The sequence below is a fragment of the Monodelphis domestica genome, chromosome 1 (assembly GCF_027887165.1).
Source record: "Monodelphis domestica isolate mMonDom1 chromosome 1, mMonDom1.pri, whole genome shotgun sequence".
In the NCBI taxonomy this organism is placed as follows: Eukaryota; Metazoa; Chordata; class Mammalia; order Didelphimorphia; family Didelphidae; genus Monodelphis; species Monodelphis domestica.
Genome location: NC_077227.1, coordinates 704,105,795 through 704,129,981, shown reverse-complemented (window position 1 = coordinate 704,129,981; position 24,187 = coordinate 704,105,795). Strand labels below are relative to the sequence as shown.

General features: G+C 38.8%; 1 protein-coding gene across 16 annotated transcripts in view; it reads right to left on the bottom strand.

Annotated features, from left to right (window-relative positions):
* Nucleotides 1-608: 608 nt before the first annotated feature.
* The window catches only part of BANP (BTG3 associated nuclear protein), a 261,969-nt gene continuing 238,390 nt past the window's right edge, over nt 609-24,187 (bottom strand). For 8 of the 16 annotated variants that reach the window (XM_056810662.1, XM_056810671.1, XM_056810673.1 and 5 more), the window contains 2 exons: nt 15,394-15,537; nt 11,613-12,365 (listed from right to left, as the gene is read on the bottom strand). In XM_056810662.1, coding sequence (XP_056666640.1) covers nt 12,276-12,365; nt 15,394-15,537 — 234 coding nt within the window. In that variant the 3' untranslated portion in view covers nt 11,613-12,275. Of the gene's footprint in view, nt 1,368-11,612; nt 12,366-12,779; nt 12,952-15,393; nt 15,538-24,187 lie in introns of those variants that run through there. The other 8 variants (XM_056810677.1, XM_056810626.1, XM_056810630.1 and 5 more) reach the window with 3 other exon arrangements.

The window sequence follows — 24,187 nt, the reverse complement described above, 5'->3', positions numbered from 1 at the left end:
AGAGTGGAGAATGTGATTTAGGAGATCCATTCTCTGGATTGACTTCAAGGATGCTTCCTCTGGTCACTCTCTTTTCTACTCACTCCTCAGATTCATAGACAGTTACGGCTATAGAAGATGAGCAAAACTGACCAAAAGAAAGTAGGGGGACACTCGTGGTCTCTTCATAGCTTAAGTTATTCCCACTTTAGGGATGAGTGTATCTCCCAGAATGGGATACAAGTGCCCTGGTATGGTATTTACCCATATTACAGGTGACCTTAGTCTTGGACACTAGTTGACAAACTCAAGCAGTCCGTGTTGTTGGTCCACATAGACTTATAGTTCCCCAAAGCGGGCCACTATCCCTGAAAAAGTCCATTTTGTAGGAGGAGCTCTTGAGAGCCGCAACTACAGAGTTCTGTCCATGTCTAAAACCAATATACGAGAAACCATCAGAAAAAGTCATACCAATTCCTCTAAGGCGGGAACACCACCAAAGGACACCAGGACATCATTTTCTAACCAAAGGTTGGGAATCTAAGCGTGTGGGCTAGACTACCCCATGCTGCGAGCTACAAGTGACGTCAAGTTTTCCTGTGATCAAACTCTCCTAATGTCCAATAGCATTAAAGCTACTGTGCTCATAAATACACATTTATTTCATTAGAAACGCATAATTACAGTTCAATAGCATTTTCTCCTAAAAAAGTAGTTTAAGCAACAATTCCATCAAAATTGTTAGTAGTCTTTTTCAAATACCTATTTTCATTACACTGAACAGAAAACACTTAGCCAAAGGCCTTAGATACTTACACTCATTTTTTTTCCAATTTTTTTCTTTTTGTTATAAACACCATAGCAAATTAAAAAAAAAGCCATTTAAACAATGAAAAATAGTTTAGTTCTTGATTTTCTATATGTAGTAAAGTATTTGTTCCGTGCTTGCATCCATCGTTCTCTAGACTCCCAACAGTATATATGACTCAGAAGAAATGGGAAGTGCTGCTGGTGGGGGATGTTAATTTATTTTTGAACTTTTGATTTCGCAGGAGAATTTTTTGTCCTTAGAGGAGGATTTTGCTGTCTTTAAGTGCACTCTAACAGAATATATATATATGTGTGTGTATATATATATCGACTTCCCATGCATTAAACCATGAGGACAACATGGCTTCAGAACAATGATCATGTACAGGGGACCACTAAAAGTAAAGCTGGCGATCGTTTCCCCCTTTGGTCTCTGGATGTAAGCCACAACCCGTCAGCACAGTGAGGGCAACTGGATCCGCAGCACCTGGGTCCCCATTTCTGCCTCATTGGATCTGGATGGCGCCATGTTCAATCTGCATTTCTGGCTGGATAGTGGACTGAAGGGCATCTGTACTCTAGAATAAAGTTTTTAGAAAGGACAACTATGAGGACAGATGAACAAAATTAATTGAATAAAATGCAGCCTCCTCCTTCACACACCTGTACCCCAAACATCAAGTCGAGCTAAGAGCTCAAATGGCTTTTAGAGAACAGTTGAGACAACTCTTCTCATTTTACAAAGTCAGGAACTGAGGCTCGAAGAGACAAAGGGACTTTTCTCAAGGGTACACAGCTAGTTCACGGTAGAGGCATGGTGAGGATTCTGGTGTCCCAGCATCCTGTCAAACTTTCTTTTTGCACTATTTTCTCATCCAGAAATATCACCATTATATTAATATAATGGTTTATTTCTGTTACCTTGTTTTGAAGTAACTGGTAATATCAGCTCCACTTTTTAGATGGGAGAAATAAGGATTACAATTAAGGTGATGATTAAAGTCACACATGAGAATCAGTAAGACAAAATTCATCTTTGCATTTTGTGAAGCTAAGTGGTGCTGCAGATCTTAGAGTCAGAAAGACCATACCTCAGACACATGTTGGCTGTGTGACCCTGGGCAAGTCATTTACCTATTTATCTCAGTTTTTTGAAACTGGAAAATGTTTATGATAATAACACCTACCTCTTAGGATGTTTATTAGGATCAAATGAGATATTTGTTAAAAACTTAGCACAGTGGCATAGTAGGAAATAAATAAATGCATAGTATCTTCCTTCTCCCCTTTTCCTGTTACACCTGGATGATATTTTGCCAATTTTTCCCTTGAAAAAAGCTTTTGTATCCATTCCCACCCAACATTCTTATTTATTTGATAAATATATTTAAACTTTTTAAATTTACATATTATCTCTTTAGTAACACAAATGGCATTATTATAAAATATCTATTTTTTAAAACGTGTGGAGTTCCTTGACAAGGAACTCCAAAGACAAAGAGAGGATTTTGAAATACACACATAGTGACTTTCAAGAAATGACAGGTTCTCCTGAATAAAAATAAGAGTAATACCTAACATTTAAATAACACTTTAAGGTTTTAAGCACTTTTATATATTTCTTTCATTTGAAGGGCAGGGGATTATAGAATCACCGCTAGAAGGGATCTAAGAGACCTAGTCCAATCCCTTCATTTTACAGTTGAGAAGACAGAAAGAAAGAAAGAGACAAAGAGAGTTAGAGGGAGCAGCTGGGTGGCTCAGTGGATTGAGAGCCAGGTTTAGAAATGGGAGGTCCTGGGTTCAAATCTGAGCTCAAACACTTCCCAGCTGTGTGACCCTGGAAAAGTCGCTTAACCCCCATTGCCTAGCCCTTACTGCTTTTATGCCTTTGAACCTAGTGATTCTAAGGCAGAAATTAAGGGAGGCAGAGGCAGAGGCAGAGGCAGAGGCAGAGGCAGAGGCAGAGGCAGAGGCAGAGGCAGAGGCAGAGGCAGAGGCAGAGGCAGAGGCAGAGGCAGAGGCAGAGGCAGAGGCAGAGGGAGAGGGAGACAGACAGATACTGAGACAGAGAAATAGGTAGCAACAGAAAGATAGCCAAAGAAACAGGAAGAGACAAAAGGTAGTAAATTGTTCATGGTCACAGAGGTTGAAAGTAGAAAAGGTGGATGGAGTTTACTCCTTGGGTACTTTTAGTCCAAATCCAAAAACCTGACCACCATGCTGATGAAATCAGCCTCCTTACTTTAAAAGTCAGGTCATATGGAAGAGGTCAGAGAATCACTGGAACTTAATAAATATTTTGGGAGGTCTCAAGAGGGGTCAAAAGGAATGGCAGAGAACCTGAATAGCCAAGATGGTGGCCCAACATGCTGCCCAAGCTGCTCACAATTTCCGGTATCATTGGGAAGGGTAATTGGTTGGAAGCAATATTCTGGTTATGAACAGAACCACAGCAGGGGCACAAGAGACCAAGCACTCTTCTGGCTGCCACACCTGACAAGAACTGTAATCCAACTGGAGAAAAGAGGAGGGAGCTAGACTTTTTAATCTAGAAAGATAAGGACAGAAGGCCAATGAACAGAGCCTCTACCAAAGAGCCTGCATAAGATAAACACAGCCTAGTAATTCTAAAGCCAGGAGGCTTTTGCTGAAGGTAAAAGATGCGATGTCTCCTAGAGTGAGTGACCCTCATTATCCCTAGGGAAGCAAAGAAAAATGGATTATTGAAAGGCTTACAGTGAAGGACCTCTAAGAAGTCACTAGGGGAAACTAGAATACTTTAAGATTATTGTTATCAGTGAGTGCACCCGTCCCATGATGCTTCACTTCAAGAAAAAAATTCTGCTTTGGTTAGACCATGAGGTTGACCCAGTGATGCTCTTCTCTCATCCTTACATTCTCCATGTCAGACTAATGGCCAGGGTAAGGGCCTGAAACAATACTATGATTGGTACTCAACCTAGAAGTAAAGCCACAAGTTGAAAAAGGCATCTGAGAATGCAAATTAAAAAAGAAAGAAACAGAAACTACTTGGTATGAAATGTAGGGATAGGGGTGGGGTGGGGGTGGGGGGAACTGAGGTAGTTAAGTGTTGCAGTGGAAAGAACTCTGGGCCTAGAGTTAGAAAAAATCCTCTTCCTGAGTTCAAATCTAGGCTCAGACACTAGCTATGTGACCTTGGGCAAGTCACTTGACTGCCTCAGTTCCCTATCTATTAAATGAGTTGGAGAAGGAAATGGCAAATGGTACTAGAGTGGTTTGACAAGAAAACTCCAAAATGGGGTCACAAAGAGTTAGACACAACTGAAATGTTTGAACAACAACAAGGAAGATAATGAAAAAAGTTAGTATAACAAATAGTAGGGAGGGGAACAAATCACTTAGACTCTTTGATTAGATGTTCTCATCCATAAAATGGAGCTCTTTGTTCTACCTGAATCATAGGACAGTCGTTCAGAAAAGCATTACAAAACCTTAAAATACTCAGTGAAAGAGAAGCATTATTGTTATTATTAAAGGATATTAAATCTATGACTCAATAAGGACTTATTAAATATTTAGACATTATATTAGAAACTAGGGATTGGTGTTTGTTGTTTAGTAATTTCCAGTTGTGTCCAGCTCTTTAAGACTCCATTTGGGGTTTTCTTGGCAATGTACTGGAATGGTATGCTATTTCCTTCTCCAGTTCATTTTACAGATGAGGAAACTGAGGCAAGCAGAGTAAAGCGATTTGTCCGGGGTCACACAGCTAGTATCTGAGATCAAATTTGAACTTGGGCTTTTCCGGCTCCAGGCTCAGCACTCAGTCTAATACCTAGCTGCTCAAATGTCTAGTATGTATGTCAAGACATTATGCTAGGAACTAGGAGTTACAAAACCCAAACCTGAAAAGAGTCCCTGCTCTCAAGGATTTTACATTCCTAGACATAGACACAGAAAAGGAACACAGTTTCACTTTGCTGATGCCACTTGAAGATGATGTTTAAAGAATTGCTGAAGAGGGTGATAGAGAGCAGAGGGCAGCCCTCCCAGAGGAACCCTGGAGGAGGAGGAGGATGCTAAGGATCCAGACACAAAGTGGCCAGGGGGTAAGAGTCAAGTCTACAAGGCTACAACCAAGATCCTAGATGGGAATGTTATCACTGCTTTTGTTAAAAGGTATATATTTTATCTTCATCATACATACTAGCTGATGTTTACATAGCACTATAAGGGCTACAAAACATTACAAATGTTACCATTACTTCCAAGGAAGTAGCTACTATTTATTATCTCCATTTTAGAGAAGAGAAAATGAAGGTTAGGTGAATTGACCAGGCATCATACAACTAGGATGTACCTACAAACAACCGGATTTAAACTCTGATCTTCCCAACTCTAGGTCCAACCCTCTATCCAATGAACCTACTTTCTACTTCCTAGGCTTTCGAACTAGAAGGAACTGCAGAGCTTATTTAGTTTAACTTTCCTCATTTGGGGAAATAAGGCCATATGAGGTGCAGAGAGATAATGCGATTTGTTCATGGATCCTCATCCATGTACAGCTGGGATTTGAACCCCTGGAGTCCTAGGATGTCAAATCTATGGCTCTTTCTTCTCCATTATGAGTATTGGAACAGTAGGTTGGGGGGGGGGAGGGGGGGCTATTTCCAATAATCATGGGAGAGACAAGAGTTGGGAACAGTCAAGTTTTAAAAGCACAATAATCCTCCAAAGATAACTGGGAGTTTTTAGGCACCCACAGCATCAGGATTGCACATTTAGAACTCAAATAGGTTTAAAATGTCCATGCTGCTTCTGACATGTAGAAAGAAATCCTCAAAAGAAAATTTGGAATAATAAACATTTAAAGAAGTTAAATGAAACAATTTTAACATCTGTTTTTGAGGATGTCTGTGCTCCTCCTTGAGTGTGAGAAAAACATGCCCCTACTATTATCTACTATGATGGGCCAACTGAATTAGACATGGCTGGCCTCCCAATGACTTCACGAGTATCAGTTTCATTTCTTTTTGTAAACAAAAAAGAACCAAGTCATCATCCAGACATTTGATGGAGCTATACTATAAAAAGTACAACCCAGAGCAATAAGTAACTGCTTGAATATAGGACAGATCATGCAAGCACATTCGTCCCTGGGTGTGAAGACCATATAGTAAAAAAACAAATAAATAAATAAGATTCCTTTTTTTCCTACTGAAATTGAAAACTTTCACTTAAGTAAGTTTGCACTGAATTGATTGAGACTATGCAAATCTATTGGAAAACACACAGAAATCATGCCAAGCACAGCTTCCCTAGCTTATTTTATATAACAAGGAGTACCTTAGTGCATCATGTCCTAAGGCTGTAGATGGCACCATAGACACAGTGCTGGATCTACAGTTGTTAGGAAGATTGGAGTTCGAAATCAGCCCCAGACATTTAATAGCTTGCCTTAATAGGACTGACCTCTAGAACTGTTGTGGGGATGAAATATGGTAATGTTTGTAACATGCTTTATAAACCTGAAAGCACTTCATAAATTATCATCATTATCACCACAGAATTTAGGTGAGAATGTCTTTTCTCCAAAGGAAATGACATTGTATACTATAACTGTAAAATCTCTTCCTGCTTTTTTTTGGTGGCCCTCCACAACTTCTCTTGTAATCTGTTTGCTTCGGTTTCCTCAATTGCAAAAAGGGATAATAAGAGCACCTACCTACTAGATCTGTTCTGAGAATCAACTGAGATTTTATGAAGTCCTTACCATAGTGCCTAGCTGGACTAATGCTTAATAAATGATTATTCCATCCCCATTCCTTACCTTGCCTCTGATGTACCTCATATGCTATAATAGATGCACATTAAACACTTGTTGGTTGGTTAATTGAGAACAAATGTTCTAAATAGATGCTCCATAAGTCCTATTTCCTCTAATAAGGGGTAAAAAGTGTTTTATATTATAAATGGGTAAAAGAAAGCAAAGGGGATGTGAGGGTATCTAAAGGCAAACAAATTTAGTATTTCTAAGAGATTTTTACCATACTATCATTGAATAATATTAATACTTACTCATTAAATAATCATAGCGGGTGACCCTGGACAAGTCACTTAACCCTCTTTACCTAGCCCTCACCTCTCTTCTGTCTTAGAACTAATACATAGTATTGATTCTAAGATGAAATTTAATGGTTTTTAAAATTATTATTATTATTTACCTTTAGCACTTACCCATTTATTTACTTATTAATTACTAATCAAACATTGATTAGTAGTAATTAATAACAGCCTATATTAGCAAAGAGGATAATAAGTACTTATTCTCTTCAAATAAATGGGGGCCAGAAAGGAAAAGCAGGTATGATAATGACAAATGCACTTGGCTTTAGAATCAAGAGAACTAGATTCAGATCCCATCACTGACACATCTATGTGACTGGGAAAATTATTTCTTTTCTTTGCTTAGTTTCTTCCATCTGTAAATGAGCTGATCTCTACGATTTCTTCCTGTTCTAAATTGTATGAAATCTTGCCAACATTATAGTGTATTTAGATTTCTCTGCCCAGATACATGAATTTTAATATTAACTACCAATATGTTATCATTAAATTTACAATAACATTAAGATTTCAGAGTTGAAAAGGAATTCTGAGTTTCTCTAACCCATATCCCTAAATGAAAAGAATGAGTGTTATTGTCTAAATCTGACATAAGAGTAACCCCCCAAAAAAAGCCCCAAGTCTGCTCACAAAAGAAGTCAAGAGAGTCTAGGTTGCAGGGTTCATAGGAAGATAGGCACATTAGGGTTGTTGTTGGTGGAGCTGTGGATAGTAATAATCATTCTGAAAAACAATTTGGAATTAAGCAAATAAAAGGACTGAAATGCTCATACCCTTTGACCTAAAATTTTCACTATGAGGTAACAAGAAAGTAACTAATGAGAAGAAATTCTCATATATGCTAAAATATATAGAGTAGTTCCTTTTTGTAGCAGAAAAGATGCCCATCAATTAAGAAATGACTAAACAAACTGATGGAACATGAATTGAATGGAATGGAATGGAACTATATTGTAAGAAATGATAAATTCAGGGGCAGCTGGGTGGCTCGGTGGATTGAGAGCCAGGCCTCAAGATAGGAAGTCCTAGGTTCAAATACAGCCTCAGACACTTCTCAGCTGTGTGACCCTGGGCAAGTCACAAAACCCCATTGCCTAGCCCTTACTGCTCTTCTGCCTCGGAACCAATACTTAGTTTTATTCCAAGGTAGAAAGTAAGAGTTTTTTTTTTTAATGATAAATTCAGAGGAGATGGAAGGACCTAATATAGAGTGAAGTAAGCATAGACAAGAAAGCAATATACACATAATGACTACAACAATATAAATGGACAGAAAAATTACTGATCAAAAGTGAGTGTTGCAAGATAAAAAAAGAATAAGATGGCTCCAGAGAGGAAGTAAAAGAAAACTCTCATTCACCCTTTTACAGAGATGAAAGGGAAATTTGTATGCATTACACTGCAAAGATCTTTAGTCTTCTTCCTTCTTTGACATATTGACTGGTATTGCTGATTGTTTTCTCTTTCATTTAAAAAAAATATTACTTGTTACATGGGATGTCTTTCTGGGAGGGGGAAGAGGGAAAATTCTGGTGATAAATCCCTTCCCAATCAAGATAAAATATATATATTTTTAAGTAAATAATTCAAATCTTAAGATTCTAGATCACAGAACTAGAAGGGTCCTTAAAGATTTGCTGGTTCGAGCCCTTTACTTTATAGCTGCCTGGAGAGACAAGATGACTTGCTCAGTGTCCCATAGAGAATCTTTTTTTTTAACCTTTACTTTCTTTCTTACTTTATTTTCTGACTTATATAATATATATATATATATATATATATAATATTAGAATACAATATAATCATATAATATAAAAACTCTAAGACAGAAGGGCAAACTAGAAAGACTTAACTAGGCAAACAGGGTTAAATGACTTGCCCAGATCACACAGACAGGGAAGTATCTGAGGTCAGATCTGAACCACAGTCTTCCTAACTTCAGACCTGGTGTTCTATCCAGTGCCATCTAGCTCTCCACCCACAAAGAAAGTCATGAACCCTCAGTTCAGTGGACTTTCTTTACAATAACCTTCCTCTACCAATTGGAGTATCATTTTATAAGAACTACATATCTTTTCAAAACCAGATTCCTCATCTTAACTTTGTATCAAAGAATGATTTACAAGGAAATTGTTTTTAGCTTCATGTTGGCTTTTTCTTTTTTTCCCCCATCATTTAGTTTATTCCTCCATCATGTTTCACATTCCTTTCCAGTTTATCTTGAGTGTGGTATAAATCCCTGTGGTTAACCACACTATTAAAACTTAACACAATGCAAAGTGTCACAAGTGTCTTTGGCTATCGTTGCCAATCATTTGGGAAGCAGATGCGTGTGCTTAGAAAAGGAATGAATAAACTACCCAATCTGTGGCACATCCGATTAGAAATTAAAAAACCCAAAATGCTGAGATCTTTGGGTTCTCTCAAACAAACCACTCATTTGGAGGTGTTTTTCAGAGTTATTGAGCAATTGAGCAGTGAGTTGGCGCTGGAATGAGCACTTCACTAAAAACAGGCTCATGAGTTTGCTGAATACACAAAAAGTTACCAAAAGACCGTGTGTAATTAATTATTATCTAATGCACTATAAAATATTCATTAAGTTGATGGAACATTTAAAAATCTAATTCTCAAACCTTAAGACAACACAAAAATTATAGACTCGTGAATACATTATTAAACTGGCCTAGAATAAATGTCAAAAAGTATTGTTTTAAATCCTAAACAATTAAAGATGGAGCTTTGCTTTTTACTCCCTGGGTGACTCTGGGCAAGTCACTTCATGTGGAAGATGGAAAACACGTAGATAGCTTCAGCCATGCTCTGGGGACTCATGTACCCAGAAAGAGAAAAATGGAGGGGGGGGGGCGGGTTGGGGGGGGGGAGGAAAACTCATAGAATGAAGAGGTGATATGGCCATCTGAGTTAGCCAAAACAAGGAAACACTCAATCCTGGGAACAGTGATGGGCTTGTAGTCAGAGGTCCTGGGCTCTACCATCTGCTACTTTTGTGGCCACTTAAAGTGGCTTTACCTGTGGGCCTCAGTTTCCTAATCTTTGAAATGAAGGGGATGGACTGGAAGATTTTTTTATTGTTGATTCCAGCACTGGGATTTCTGTTTATAACACTCATCAAGTTATGGGGTATTGTCATCAATGCTAGGAGCTAGGATTGTGGGCATCCATAAAAGAAGCAGAGGAAGGAAAGAAAAAAGGAGGGATGGAGTGATGGAGGGAAGGGGAGAGAGGAAGGACTTAATATATGACAGGCACTGGAAGGAAACAGGGATGTGTTTAGGTTAGTTTGGGACATTCAGAGTTAGCTATGACTGGTCACCCAGAAACACAAAGAACTGAAGGTCAGCCTGAAACAATTAAAAGAAAGAAAGCAGGTGGGTATTAAGATCTAGCATACACAAAGATTAGAAGTGACTGACTCACAAAGGAAGAAAAAATAATGAAGATTCAATAGGAGACAAAATAGACAGTGAAAAGAATGAACAGACAGTTTACTAGGAGGTCAGCAGGGAATGGAAATTAAGGAAAGGGAACAGATTCAAAGACCTAGCACTGAGGATAATTTGAGTCAATGGAAACTATTTTAGCCAAGAAGCTCCTTATAGGTTGTTTTGTTTTGTTTTGTTTTGTTTTGATGGGGGGAATGGCAGGGAGATGAGACTGGGTTTTCCTATCTTGCCAAAGCTGGAAGTACAGCAGCCACTCAGGGGTTCAGTCCCAGGGACTAAGCTTTGAGCAGGAACATTTCTGACCTGGGCCAATTGGCCCTCCTCTTCCAGGGTTTTACTATAATGGTGCACCATTGAGTGCAGACACCCAAAGGGCTTTTAGTTCTGCTGAAGCTCAGAACTCTTGCACTAAGGTGGGGGATCCACCAACCTCAGCTTCCCCCCTCACCTACCCATAGCAGGAATTACAAGCATGTATCACCTTGTCCAGCCCTTTACATGATTTCTAATGAAAAAGGAGTTGAAACTAAGGCTTGTATGGTCTATGGGCTATGTCTAGTTGGAGCAAAAGGGATGAGAAAGGAATAATAAAATATGACTAGATTGTAAGGGAAAAATGGGATACTTTTACAAATTTAAACTTGAATAAAATCATAGAACACAGCCTCCTTCAAAGTTTAACTCTTTCAGTTTCAACTGTATGTTACAAAATCATAGGCAAAAATCAACCTGCGTGTCCGAAAGGCTCATCCATGTGAAAATAGGTTGAACCAGGGACCCAGAGGTACTGAGGGTCATGGGGATGGGCAAAGTGTTTCAATTTTCTAAAGATGGCAGAAGTGAGTCAGGGAAGTTAAAGACTATCAAGGGAGCTTGCCACAGAGCCTCAGAAAAATCCTAGGACAGATTGGGCAAATGGGGACTAGAGTTATAAATGACCTCTGAGGTCTCTTTCCAACTCTAGATCGATGATTCCATGATTAAATGGATAATTTGTGAGCACTTAGGGAAGCCCTGATTACTAGGAGTAGTCCCAAACTGACCTCATTTCCTTATTTGCAAACTGTCCAGATGACTACATTAGGCAAATGCTCAGATCTACATCTGGAATTCAGTCAGGGATCTAACAAAGACTCTCCTGATATCCCCTGTGGGCAATGAGGAGAAGTGAAGGCTCACAATACAGATGGAATGGAGTGGGGTAGAATAGATTCGAATCAAGATAATGAATGAATGAATGAATAATGAACGAACAAAAACATATTTATTAAGCACTTACTATGTGACAGGCACTGTCCTAAACAACAGAGATACAAACACAAGAGCCAGATGTCCCTACCCTCAAGGAGCGTACATTCTAACAGGGAAAGACAACACATAAGAGTGACGGTCAGGGAGGGGGATCTTGTCAGGACATCAAAGGGGCAGTGAATGGAGTCACAGAACAGTCACCGGACTGGCACAGGCTTTCCAGATACGGTAGTGGTGTTTGGATTCTTTTATTCCCAGAGTGAGAGTGCAAGGGGAAAGCACATGGGGAGGGCAGCACTTGCACGGGTATGGCACAAGAAGACCCGGAATGAAAAGCATGGGGGTCTGGATCAAGCTAGAAATGGTGAAGTCTCACCAGTCTGAAGCCCAGGGACCCAGGGCAGAAGCTGGCATGCTGGGGCGGAGGTGAAGGCTGGAGTGCAGGACCATGGTGTGAAGATGGTCGGGTAACAGCAGCAGGGGGGTCTGAGGCAGGCTAGAGACAGTGAGGTCTCACCAACCAAAAGCCTAGAGCCCCAAGGCAGAAGGCGGAGGAGTGCCAGGCTGGAGGCGCAGGCTGAAGCACTGGAACATGGCATGGAGGTGGCCGGGTTACAGCAGCAGGGGGGTCTGAGGCAGGCTAGACATGGTGAAGGTTCACCAACCAGAAACCCAAGGACCCATGACAGGAGCTGAAGCACTGGGTTGAAGATGGAGGCTGGAGCATAACTGATCCTCAGAAAAATTCTAGAATGAATTATTAAATGGATAATTTGTGAGCACTCAGGGAAACAGGGATTATTAAGAGCTAGCATGAGTTCACTAAGGACAAGTCAAGTCAGACTAACCGCATTTGCCTTAACTCACAGGGTTACTAGATTAGCTAATGCTATTGGGACATACATCTGGGTGTCAGCAAAGTCACTGACAAAGACTCCCGCGTCCTCTGTGGGCAGGATGGACAAATAAGTGCAGGCAGGTGTAGACAGCAGGGTGAGGGGATCAAATGAGACAGCTAGCGGTGTCCGCCTGGCTCAGGGAGGCAATAACAGTCTATGAGGCGCTAAGCCCTGGGGTCACAGAAAGAGAAAGAGAAAGATGGCTCCCAGCCCCAAGGAGCTCCCTGTCTAATGGAAGAAAACAAAATATAAGGAGATAAACCTGAGCTGTGTAGGGCGAGGATGGCATGGAATCTCAATGGGGAAGGCGCTAGCAGCGGGGAAACGAGGAGAGGTCTCCTGTGGAAGGTGGTCTTTGAGCCAAGACTTACAGGTCACAAAGAAGCGGAAGAAGGCAGAACATTCCAGGCACGAGAGCCAGCAGGGGCAAAGGCCTGGAGACAAGAGGGGAAGGCTGTGAGAGGAATGGCAGGAAGGCTTCTTCATGAGGCTGGCAGCTCTGCCTGGGCAGCGCCTGCTTTTGCTGGGCTTCGTCTCCCCAGTGCTTAGGAGGGTGTCTGGCCTGGAGGGAGGGCCGAGGACACACTTACTCACTAGCTGATTGGCTAGGCTGCTGTGGAGAGATTACACAGTGCATGGAGTGTAAGAAAACTGGAAAGGTAGGTCCTGGCCAGGCTGTGAAGATCCTGAAAGTAATAGAAGTCATTCGAGTTTAATGGATAGAAGAATGGCATGGTCAGGCACACATTCAGGAGAATCACTCTGGCAGCTGAATGAGGATGGACTGGAGCCAGGACAGACCAATAGAAAGGTGAGAGGTGAGATGGGCCCAGACCAGGCAAGAGGCTTGGTAAGTGAGAAGAATAAAGGGGACAAATAAGAAATGCTGTGAACATCAAAACAACATGATTTGGCAACTTCATGGGTTGGGGATGGCATGAGGTTGTGAGCCCGTGCTCCTGGAATGATGGTGGTGTACTTGAGGATAACAGGAAAGCAGAGAGGACAGAAACAGGCAAGCTGAAAGGACAGAAATAGGAACTGAAAGGGTTGGGGGTGGGGGTGTCAATTTTGGACCTGCTGGGTAAATATGTGTACAGGCCATCTAGTCTGAGATGTGCAAATAAGGAACTATCATTAACCCTGTTCTTTTTGACATTTTTATCGATGACTTATCTAAAGATACAGATACACTACTTATTAAATTTGTGAATCATATAAAAATGAGAGGGATAGCTGGAACAGTGGGTGACATTTCAGGCCATTGTTCCAGCCCGCTAAAGGGATTAAATTAAATGGTAATCAAGGTCACATCTTGTGTTCATGTTTAGAAACATCAATGACTCCACAAGTACTGGATGGGGAAAATGTGGGTCTATGGTGGATGATGAGAAAATAAAGTTTCATCATTCAAAAGTAACATGACTGACTGAAAAAAAAAAAAGCCCACTAGATCTTTGGTTCTATATTAACAAAAGCAAAGGGTCCAGAAAAATGGAAATGATACTACCAATCTGGTCAAATCCACAAAATTTCCTCCATATTGTACTAGGCTGTGCTGGAGAAATGATGTTGGAACCATGTTCTAACCCACTAGAACACTAATAGAGAAGGTTGTTCTGAGTGAAACTGATGAGGAAACTCAAAACCATATCATAACAAATATCAGATCAAAAAAACAGAAATGTTTATAGCCTGAAGAAGAGATTATCTGGCAGATGGGGCAATGATTTTGTTGTTCATTTGTGTTTTAGTCACGCCTAATTCTCTGTGACCTACATGGGGTTTTCTTGACAGTGATATTGGAGTGGTTTGCCATTTCCTTCTCCAGATTATTTGACAGATGAGGAGACTGAGGGGCAATACTCATCCTCAAATATTGGAAGTGCTGTCTTTAATGTAAAGAATGGGTAAAGCTTATTCTGGTGCCTTAAGTGGGAAGAATTCAGGGCAGTAGACAGAAGTTAAAAGTAGGCAGACTCCTGGTCAATAAAAGGAAAAACTCAACAACAATTAAGAGACTCCCTCAAATGAAATGGGTCAGCTTGTGAGACAGTGAGTTCATCCTCACTAAAGATATCCAAGCTGAAGTTGGCTGAGTTCTTATGGGAGAATAGTTTCATCCACAGGGTAGTGAATTGCGTTAGATGAGCTCTAAAGTTATCTCTAACTCTAAAATTCTATGATTCTGTTTATTTGGGCCATGAAGGACACAAGAGGGTGATTATTCAGTACCTGAGGTAGGACTGTTGGACTGCTAAGGCAAAGAGTAGCCAAATAGAAGGGACAATCAAAGGAGAAGTTTTCACCTGGGCCAGTAGATAAGCCAACTGCCCTCAATTATTGCAAGAACAAAGGTAGGTCAATGACTAAGAACTAAGCTAGAATTGGAGAATGGAGTCAAATCCTCATCAGAAGTTGTGGGAGTAGATGAAAGAGAGAAAAAGTTTGAGTCTCACGGACAAAAAATCAGAAATCAGGACAAGTAGACAGAAGAGTGGGTTGATAGGATTGGACAGAAGAGGACTAGGCAATAGAAGAATTTGAAGGCACAAGAAAGGGGCTGGAATCAAAGCACACAAGAAAAAGGAAGGGTAGCCATGTAGCTCTGAGTAGATAGATTTTAAGCTGGTTGGGATCTGCTGGATGGTAGCCAGTCAGCAAGGCTTGACAATGTTAAAGACTAAAATGGAAACAAAAGTGATTTGATTCAATGTGGTTTGCCTTTTGATTTTTGAAAAATACAAAATAGGAATTTGGCTAAAAACAGAGGACTCATGGACTTCATGATACAGTCTCTGAGAGGCCACCCAAATTGGCTATGACACACACCCTCCTTTAGCATGTACCCACTTTCAATGGGGGAGAGGACATACTTGATTCGTGGCCGAGTGGTCAGTCACCGGTGCCAGCTGGACATACTGGACCTGGATATCACTTCCTTGAAGAGGTGACCCATCTACTCCCGCAGTGGCTGGATCGGCAGAGGCTAGCGCTATCAATTGAGCACCTTGTAACACCTGCAAAAACAGCCCCAGAGAACAAATTGTAAATAATCACCACTACTACTAAGGCCAAGCACCACCTGCAGATAGAAATGAGAAGTAAATGAAAAGATTATTAATGATATTAAATGATTTCCTATTTAAGTAAAAAGAATTTAATTTCAATTCCAAATATCATGTAGAGTATTGTCATCTTTTATTCAATGGTAGGTCCAAAGTACTAAACACCCTTCTTACATTAGGTGCTGCATAAAACCCATAAAAGAAATGAGTCTGTCCTCTTGACTATTCTCTTCTCCTTGGTAGCATGCCAACCCCTATCCCTCTTGTCTTCACTGTTTTTGTTTGTTTGTTTGTTTGTTTTCTTGAAGGAAATCTGAATTTATCTGAATCCTCAATGAAAGAGTTAATAGACAGCACACCTGGAACCATTTATTTTTCTTATTGTCCCTTTATATAACAGAGCACTGTGATCCAAAACCAGCACTACTAAGCAACTGAATCAAATGATCCCAGGGGATGATGCTTAAGAGTTCTGGGTGCAACTGAATTTCTTAAATTATTTTTAAATGATATTTGATTGGTATATATTTTTTTAAAATAGCACACACACACCCCAAATTGTTCTGTTATACAACCTGCCTAAAAGACACGCCTACAAACTCTCTATTGTCAAAGGTATTAAATTCACATATTGTACAAGGAAAGAATAAATTACTTTACAGGTTTTATGGAAAAAAGACAAGGCCAGAATTGGGAGGAAAAAAAAAAGTCCAGCAGTAAGTCAAAGAATGTTCATGGAAAGCTCACAGTACACATAATGTAGCACTGTGGGGGTAATATGCATTATAATATAAAAGGGCCAAGTTGATTTTAGTTCCTCAAGGTTTCCAAACTACATGATGCATGAAACATACATGTGGCCAATTCATAATATTAAGAAAAGAATTTGTCTACATTATTCTCTTTTGAAACCTTTTACAAGTTGCAAGTTCATATTTTAAGTCTATGAGAAAGGAGTAGGGGAACAAGTATAGGTGAATATTAAGATATTAAGAGGTGGCCACAAGGCTACTGGTGACTCTGGTAAGGAAACCTGCAGCATCTTGGCGCTTAAAGCCCATCATGGTATTTAGAGGGGAAAGAAGTGGGGAGAAATGGGTTGGACCTCAAAAAGCTCATAGTCTAGGTGGAAAAGATGCAGAAAGGTGAAATATTAACTGGGATAGACACATGTACTAGAATACTAAAGAGATTTCATGATAATTTTACAAGAAATATCATGACTAAGTCAATGAGCACTATGAACTCAAACAGGGCTCTCTGGGAAGGTTTAGTAAAGAAGGAGGAAGATCTATGACAAAAGATAGGTCAGAAATCTATTGGAAATCATATTACCAGGTGGGGGAAATGTGGCTTGGTGAGTAATGGGCCACTACAGAAGTCTCCTTGAACATACACTTTGTACTGCTGTCTTTAAGTAAACATTCTACTTTGGATCAGCACAGATTTCACTATTTTAAGAACTTGATGGAAAAATAGGCAAATGGCTGCCTGGCACAAATTCTAATTGTTATAATACAAAACTATATATGTGGAAAATTATTCCTGCTCCAAAAGCAGAAGCTGAAGTGTCTGAATCTCCAAGGATTTTCTTCCTTTGCTCTTGCTCCATGGCCAGTTGTGGAAAACTCTTCATATTTAAAAACAAACAAACAAACAAAAAAAAAACCCTTGGTAGAATCTATTTCAGTCACCAAAGTAATGGTTATGTTTAAGAATCACTTTCTAGGAGTATGCAATGCTACAGGAAGGTACCCCACAGGTACTGGTAAAATACGACAGGCACACAATATAGTTCTGAAATGGCTGGAGATGGGAACAACTGCATTAATAGAGGGCAAGCAAAAAACCATACCACGAACAAGTCTAAAAAAGAATAACCCAGGCAAGATTGGGTGTATCTGAACTGCTTAGGTGAAGAAAGAGGGATAGTTAGATGAAGAAGGAAATAAAAAAAGTTGAGTAAGGGAAGAAGACAGGGAGAGAAGATGGAAAGAGGAAGGAAGAAGAAAGATAGACCCCTTTTTCTCAGAGCTAAAGCTAGCCAAGGGAAGGTTTTGTTTCAATGAGATGAAAGTAGTCAGAGAGAAAGGAGGGAAGTTAGAGTAGTGGGATATGGTTGGAAGGGTTTCTTTCAGTGCATATTTTTTTTTAAATTACATATATAAATCATATCCAAATTACCATTAGATTAAAACTTTATTTTTCCCTAAGTTTGGTATGTTTTAGGGGTTGATGTTTTATAGCACTATTCAGAAAGATTCAACTGATAGTTGATTTTACTAAAGCTTGCTTGGAAACAGGATGAAAAAGAAGTAAAATCTACCCAAATCAATCTATCTTCCAATTTCTATATGCTTCACCCAGGCCTTTCCAAACAGGAAGTACAATTCACACTGGTTCATGCTCACAAATTCTAATGTAATATATAAGTTCACATTTTTGCACCATATACTGGTTCACATAATTGCTGAGAAAGCTGCCACTGAAAAGATAGGAGTAAACCTGTTTTCAGTTTCAGGGTCCCCCACCCCCCCATCCCTCCTCTCAGGGATGTGAACATAGTGCCTGGAAGTAATGTGCTTCATCCTCCAAAAATCATTGCGAGTCAGTCAGCAATATCTAAGCGTCTACAGCACCTCAGGAAAGAGGCAAAGAGGGAAGATATCTCTCTGTCTCTCTCTGTCTCTGTCTCTCTGTTTCTCTCTCCCTCCCTCTCTCTGTCTCTGTCTCTCTCTGTCTCTGTCTCTCTCATTCTCTCTGTCTCTCTCTGTCTCTCTGTCTCTCTCTCTCTCTCTCTCTCTCTCTCTCTCTCTCTCTCTCTCTCTCTCTCTCTCTCTCTCTCTCTCTCTCTCACTTGAAAACGTATTTGAAAGGAAAATGAAATCCAGTGCAAAGTAATACAGGCATAAATCTCTCTACAGTTGCTGAAATGACCTAAATCACAGTGGGTTTATCATCATAATCTAAGGCAAAGTCATAAGAGCCAATCTGAAGGCTCGGGACATTTGGACTGGGAGAAAGGGTATAAAGCCAGCTGTGGTTACAACACTTTTGGTCTGCCCCAGAATTAAATATAGCCCCTAGAGAAGACCATAATGGCCCATATAACAATAAGGCCTAATAGGGCAGCTTTTTCATTTTCTTAAACCAATTTAAAGAAGCTACCATCAGATGGAGGGGTGGGAGGAAGGGGTCTTCCCTTTTTACCGCCTCCCCACCCTCCAATCCCTATTGCTCTAAAATGTCCAATATATCAGAACCTTTCTTATTTTATTTAAAGACTCTCTTTAGCCAAGTTTTGTGTGGTTTTTCTCCACTTTCCTTTCTTTTTGACCCCACTAATTCCAGCCAGCTATCTCACTTTATAATGAAGAAAGGAAGCACTCCATGTGAGCCAGACAGCAAATATGCTCTACAGCATATTCTAACAGAAGGAGTCTGGGGATATGGAGTTGGGAAATTGGGTTCTAGCCTGGGCTGTAACCCAAATTCTTGAATGAAGAACTTTACCAAAACGTTCCCCAGCTTCATATTCCTCATATGTCAAATGGTAACAATAACCTCCACCCTGCCCAACATTCCCCTCACTGATGAGATCAGTCCATCAACCCAAATTCATTAAGTGTCTACACTGTGCTAGACAATAAGTATAAAAAGACAATGAAATGATCCCTGTTCTCAAGGAATTCACATGTTTTAAAGGCAGACAACCTGTACCTTTATAAGTATATGAAGAATAAATATAGAAAAAGAGTTAGCTAGGGCAGATCATAAAACACTGGAAAAACATTGTGCAAAGTATAAAAATGCTGTACAAACATAAAGGGTTATTAAGTTGGACCAATGCCAGCAATTTCTTCAATAAATCATGATATTTATGTGTCCTTTCTAAGCATAAAAGGCAGAAAGGTAGAAATCTTGCATAGGAATAAAACAATCTTGGTTTCTAAGTTTACAACTCATAGGCATTTGGCTGACACATCAATAAGTTGTTAGGTGATGTGTGTTTCTTAGCAATGTCCAGGTTTCCCTAGTATTATCTTGTCTTTGAGTAACTGCTATGCTAGCATTACCGCCCTGTGAAATTAGCTAATACTGAAGTTCTGAAAATTACCCTTTGACAAGAAAAATATGACTCAATTCCACCTCCCTATAGACAAATGTACATCTTCTTTTTGTTTGTGCGTGTTTTTTGGTTGGTTGATTGTTTTTTATTTTCTGCCAAATATAAATATTCAAAGGCCTCTGATAAAAATGCATAGAAATCCAGAAGACTAGTCCATTTAAAAATGGTCAACTATAATTTTGGTCAGGGTTTTTAAAGAAACTACAAATAATAATGTCTTTCTTCATCACCAAGTTATATTGTAGAACTATGCTGACCCAGAGGTATGACTTAAGATTTAATCTTCAGTCACTTTTTGATAAACAGTCTGTTTTAGAATCGTTATATCCAAGTTACTTTTTGGTCTACAAAAGGATGAAGATACTGAATGACCAGCTTAATCCAGGAAGGCTGAGACCTTTCTCCTGCTGGAATTCACTAATGGGTGATTTGCAACCACCTGACTGACATGAATGACTTACTGTAAGGCTCGGTAAAAGGGAGATAAAACAAAAGATCTCCACTTGGGATGGGTTTACCTTCACAGTGAAATTATAATAGAATAGCACATGTGCCAGTTTGGGTGGAAAGTCCACTCAAAATAATGGGTCAAATGTTATCCTTCAGTTATTCAGGCAAGCCTCTCACTGACTTCAATCCAAATTTTCTGGTAAGAATAGACGTATGTAGTTGGAAAATCTTATCTTTTAATTGAAGGTAAATTATCTTCTAAAAGACTTACTTGAAACTGAAGAACTTACACACTTTAAAATCATTGTTTGGTAAAGGCATACATTGCCATTAAAAAGAAAATGGACAGCAAAAACGAAACCAATTGAAACAATATATTGGACTCTGATGGACTTAAGTTTGGAAGGAAAAAATAGATGGATAAAATGTTTTCCATGAGAAACCAAGAAACTTACACTGGTTTGACAGTGGTCAATTTACACGTCCCCACAGTTCCAATGTGCCTGTACACCTGTCCCACTCCCCCTTCCCTTCCCTTCTTTACTGGCTGCTGTTTTAAAGTTTGCCCTATCCCAAATTTGAATTTTTATTACAGAACTAAAGCTCTTTCAATTTTATACTGATTAAATCAGTACTGCAGTATTTGATTAACCAAGCTTCTGCAGACTTTGTGATTCTTGGACTTTTTTGGTGTAAGAAATACTTCTTTATTTATGCATATTCTTTCCTCAGTGATTTTCCAGCCTTCTGCTTTGTGCCTATAGGAATTTTTTAAAATAGAAAATTAGGTAATATGAAAAAAAAAAGAAAATGGATACAATATACTTAAAATGAACAAACAGGTAAAGACTGTCTGGTACTCAAATAAATGCCTTATTAATATCTGAATATCTGAATATCATGGTATTTTCTTCCATTCTCATCCCTCTAGTAGCAGAGGAACTCAGAAGTGAAGGAAAGGGGGATAGCTAGGGAGCACATTGTATAGAGTGCCAGGCTTGGGGACAGGAAGTCCTGGATTCAAAACTGGCTTTAGATACTTACTAGCTGTTTGACCCTGGGCAAGTCACTTAACTCCTAGCCCTTGCAGCTCTTTACATTTAAAACTGACACATGGATAGAAGGTTTAACAACAACAACAATAATAATAATAATTTTTAAAAAACACCACCAACTTTTTGTGTCTCCTAAAAAATCCAAGGAGAGGATGAAAACAATTTGTCATTTCATTGATATTGGGAACTCCTGATAAAGACACTCCCTCTAACAATATAGACCACTAATTTAACTAGAACTTAAAGACTTGAAAAGTTGTCTAGGACATGTAAACTGATTTACATCACAAACATTGTGTGTATACATAAATAAATACACATATACATACACACACATATATTTATTTGTTTGTTTGTTTGTTTGTTTGTTTGTTTATTTATTTGTTTGTTTATGTCAGAGGTAGACTTCATACCCTGGTCCTCCTGATTCTGTAGCCATTTCTCGAACCAAAAACTCCGGCAGGAAAGTTTTTCTCACAGGTATACAGGATATAGAAACCATTAATTTAGTTGTAGAGTTCTGACCAGTCAATGTCTAAAATGCGAAGTATTTTATCAAACAATACCTCCACTAAATCCCTCCTCTGATGCTTCATCATGGCAAAGAGATTAGAGTGGAGCAGGGGTAGGGAGGGGGAAAAGGAGACCTAAGGCTAGCTAATGCCAGCAGAATGAACCCACTGGCACACAGAACCTTATTAGAAAGGTCTCAAAACCAGCTAAATTACATTAATCACAGTGGGTACAGGGTGATGAATTTTTTGGCCAGAACCATTTAAGAATGGTCCTTCGGAGGGCCAGTTGAGTTGTAGAAGGAGAGATCCTTGAAGCAAATTAAATATTTGGTTAGGAGCAGGAGATTCCTGTTTTCTGGCCATTTCAAATGAAATATTTGTAAACTGTCAAGTACAGTGCCAGGCACATAGTAGGTGACTGATAAATGCTCATTCCCTTTCCCTTCCTCAATCTGGTTCCATTGCTGCCAAGTGTCTATATTACAGCTTCTCTTGCAATGGAATAAACTAATTCAGACAACAAGCATATTTGAGAGGAGAATCATGAAAATACTCTTCTTTTTCTTTACATATAAATATTACTTTTAGAGTGGTTAGGCTAACCCAAACCATATTTACTGTTGGTTCAATTATAGGTCTCATGGAAAACATATGACATGATGATTTTGAAAATTGCTGATAGATACACAAGATCATCATAAAAGAATCTGAGGAAAGTCTTTTCATGGAGTCACATGCTTAAGTTTGGTTTTCTGATACTGTTTGGGGTTATGCATCATAAAATTGGGCTGAAAGACAATATTCTAATTCTCAAGCCATAGACTAAAATAATTATAATAATATTAATAATAATATAGTTCTCTCTAAAATTACACGGCATCTTTTCTCAGAACTGCCTGAGGCATCCTTACAAATTCATGTTCACAACATTTTGGTAAATCAGAAAAGGAAATTTAGAGATTTGGAAGAAGAAATGGAAACAGAGTGAGGTTATATGACCAGCCCATGTCACATGGCAGATTAGTGGAACCCATATACCAATTTGTTAACTCTCTGTTGATTTGTCCGAAGCAAAAGAAAATTGTTAAGACTGCTTTAAGTTAAAATGAGTGCCCTAAAGTGATCACTGTATATTGATTACATTGGGAAGTAAAAATAGTTATCATAAAGGGCATAACTTTTCAACATATAGTATCAGTTAAAGCAATTATGTTCCCAATTAAGGATTCTATGTCCTTGTGCTCTCTCCTCAATACTATTTGATTATTTACAGACTTAAAATTAATTATTTATCAAATGTCTGCTATATACCAGGTACTGTGATAGCTGTTAGGGATATAAATATAAGATGAAAATCTCTACCCTCAAGGAGCTTACACCTTTGCATTTGGGGGAGAGGAGGAGCCAAGGAAAGATACAACTTAGTGAACCAAGTAAATATAGTATAAAAAACAAAAAATACATTCCCAAGAATTTTCATTAGAGGAATTGTTAAAATGTAATCCTTTTAAGTGTAGTATTAATACATAATATTTAACAAAAATAAAAATATTAAAATAGAGTCTATATTTCCTAAAAATTTTCCTCTTCTACAATTATGGAGGGGGGGGGGGGGGTTGGCGGCTTTAGAAATAACACAAATTACTCCCTATTCTTTTCTTAACTTCTAATATAAACAGTTCCAGTCTTAGCTAACAGTCTTTACTTTATTCCCATCCTCTAGAATAAAGGAGAAAGAGCAAGAAGCTTTAATAACATTTTCTCTTGTATTTTGCAAAATCACTTGTTTGCACATAAACTATACTACTCACATTAAGTTCTCCATTAATTGTTTCTGAACAAAGGAATGGAATCTTACTAGCATATTCATCAAAAATTTTTAAAAGTTCCACCTCTTCACTACAAAAGTTTTTTGTGAAAAAAGATGTTTTCAATTTTTTTGTTCAAATGTTCTTTAAAAAAGGCATTGGTTAAAATGGTACAAGGTTCATGGTATAATGGCTGGTTTTCTTTGTTGATCTTAAACGGTCAACATATTTTCCTACAGTATTTTTGTTTGTTTGTTTTTAAAAAAATCAACAATGGAAGACAGTATGGGAGAGACTGGGTTTGGATCAACATCTCACACTCTACACCAAGATAAACTCAGAATGGGTGAATGACTTGAATACAAAGAAAGAAACTATAAGTAAATTAGGTGAACACAGAATACTATACTTGTCATATCTTTAGGAAAGGAAAGATTTTTAAGACCAAGCAAGAGTTGGAAAAAATTATGAAATGTAAAATAAATAATTTTGATCACATTAAAGTTTTTGTACAAAAAAAAACCAATGCAACCAAAATAAGAAGGAAAGCAACAAATTGGGGGAAAATCTTCATAACAAAAACTTCTGACAAAGGTCTAATTACACAAACTTATAAAGAATTAAATAAATTGTATAAAAAATCAA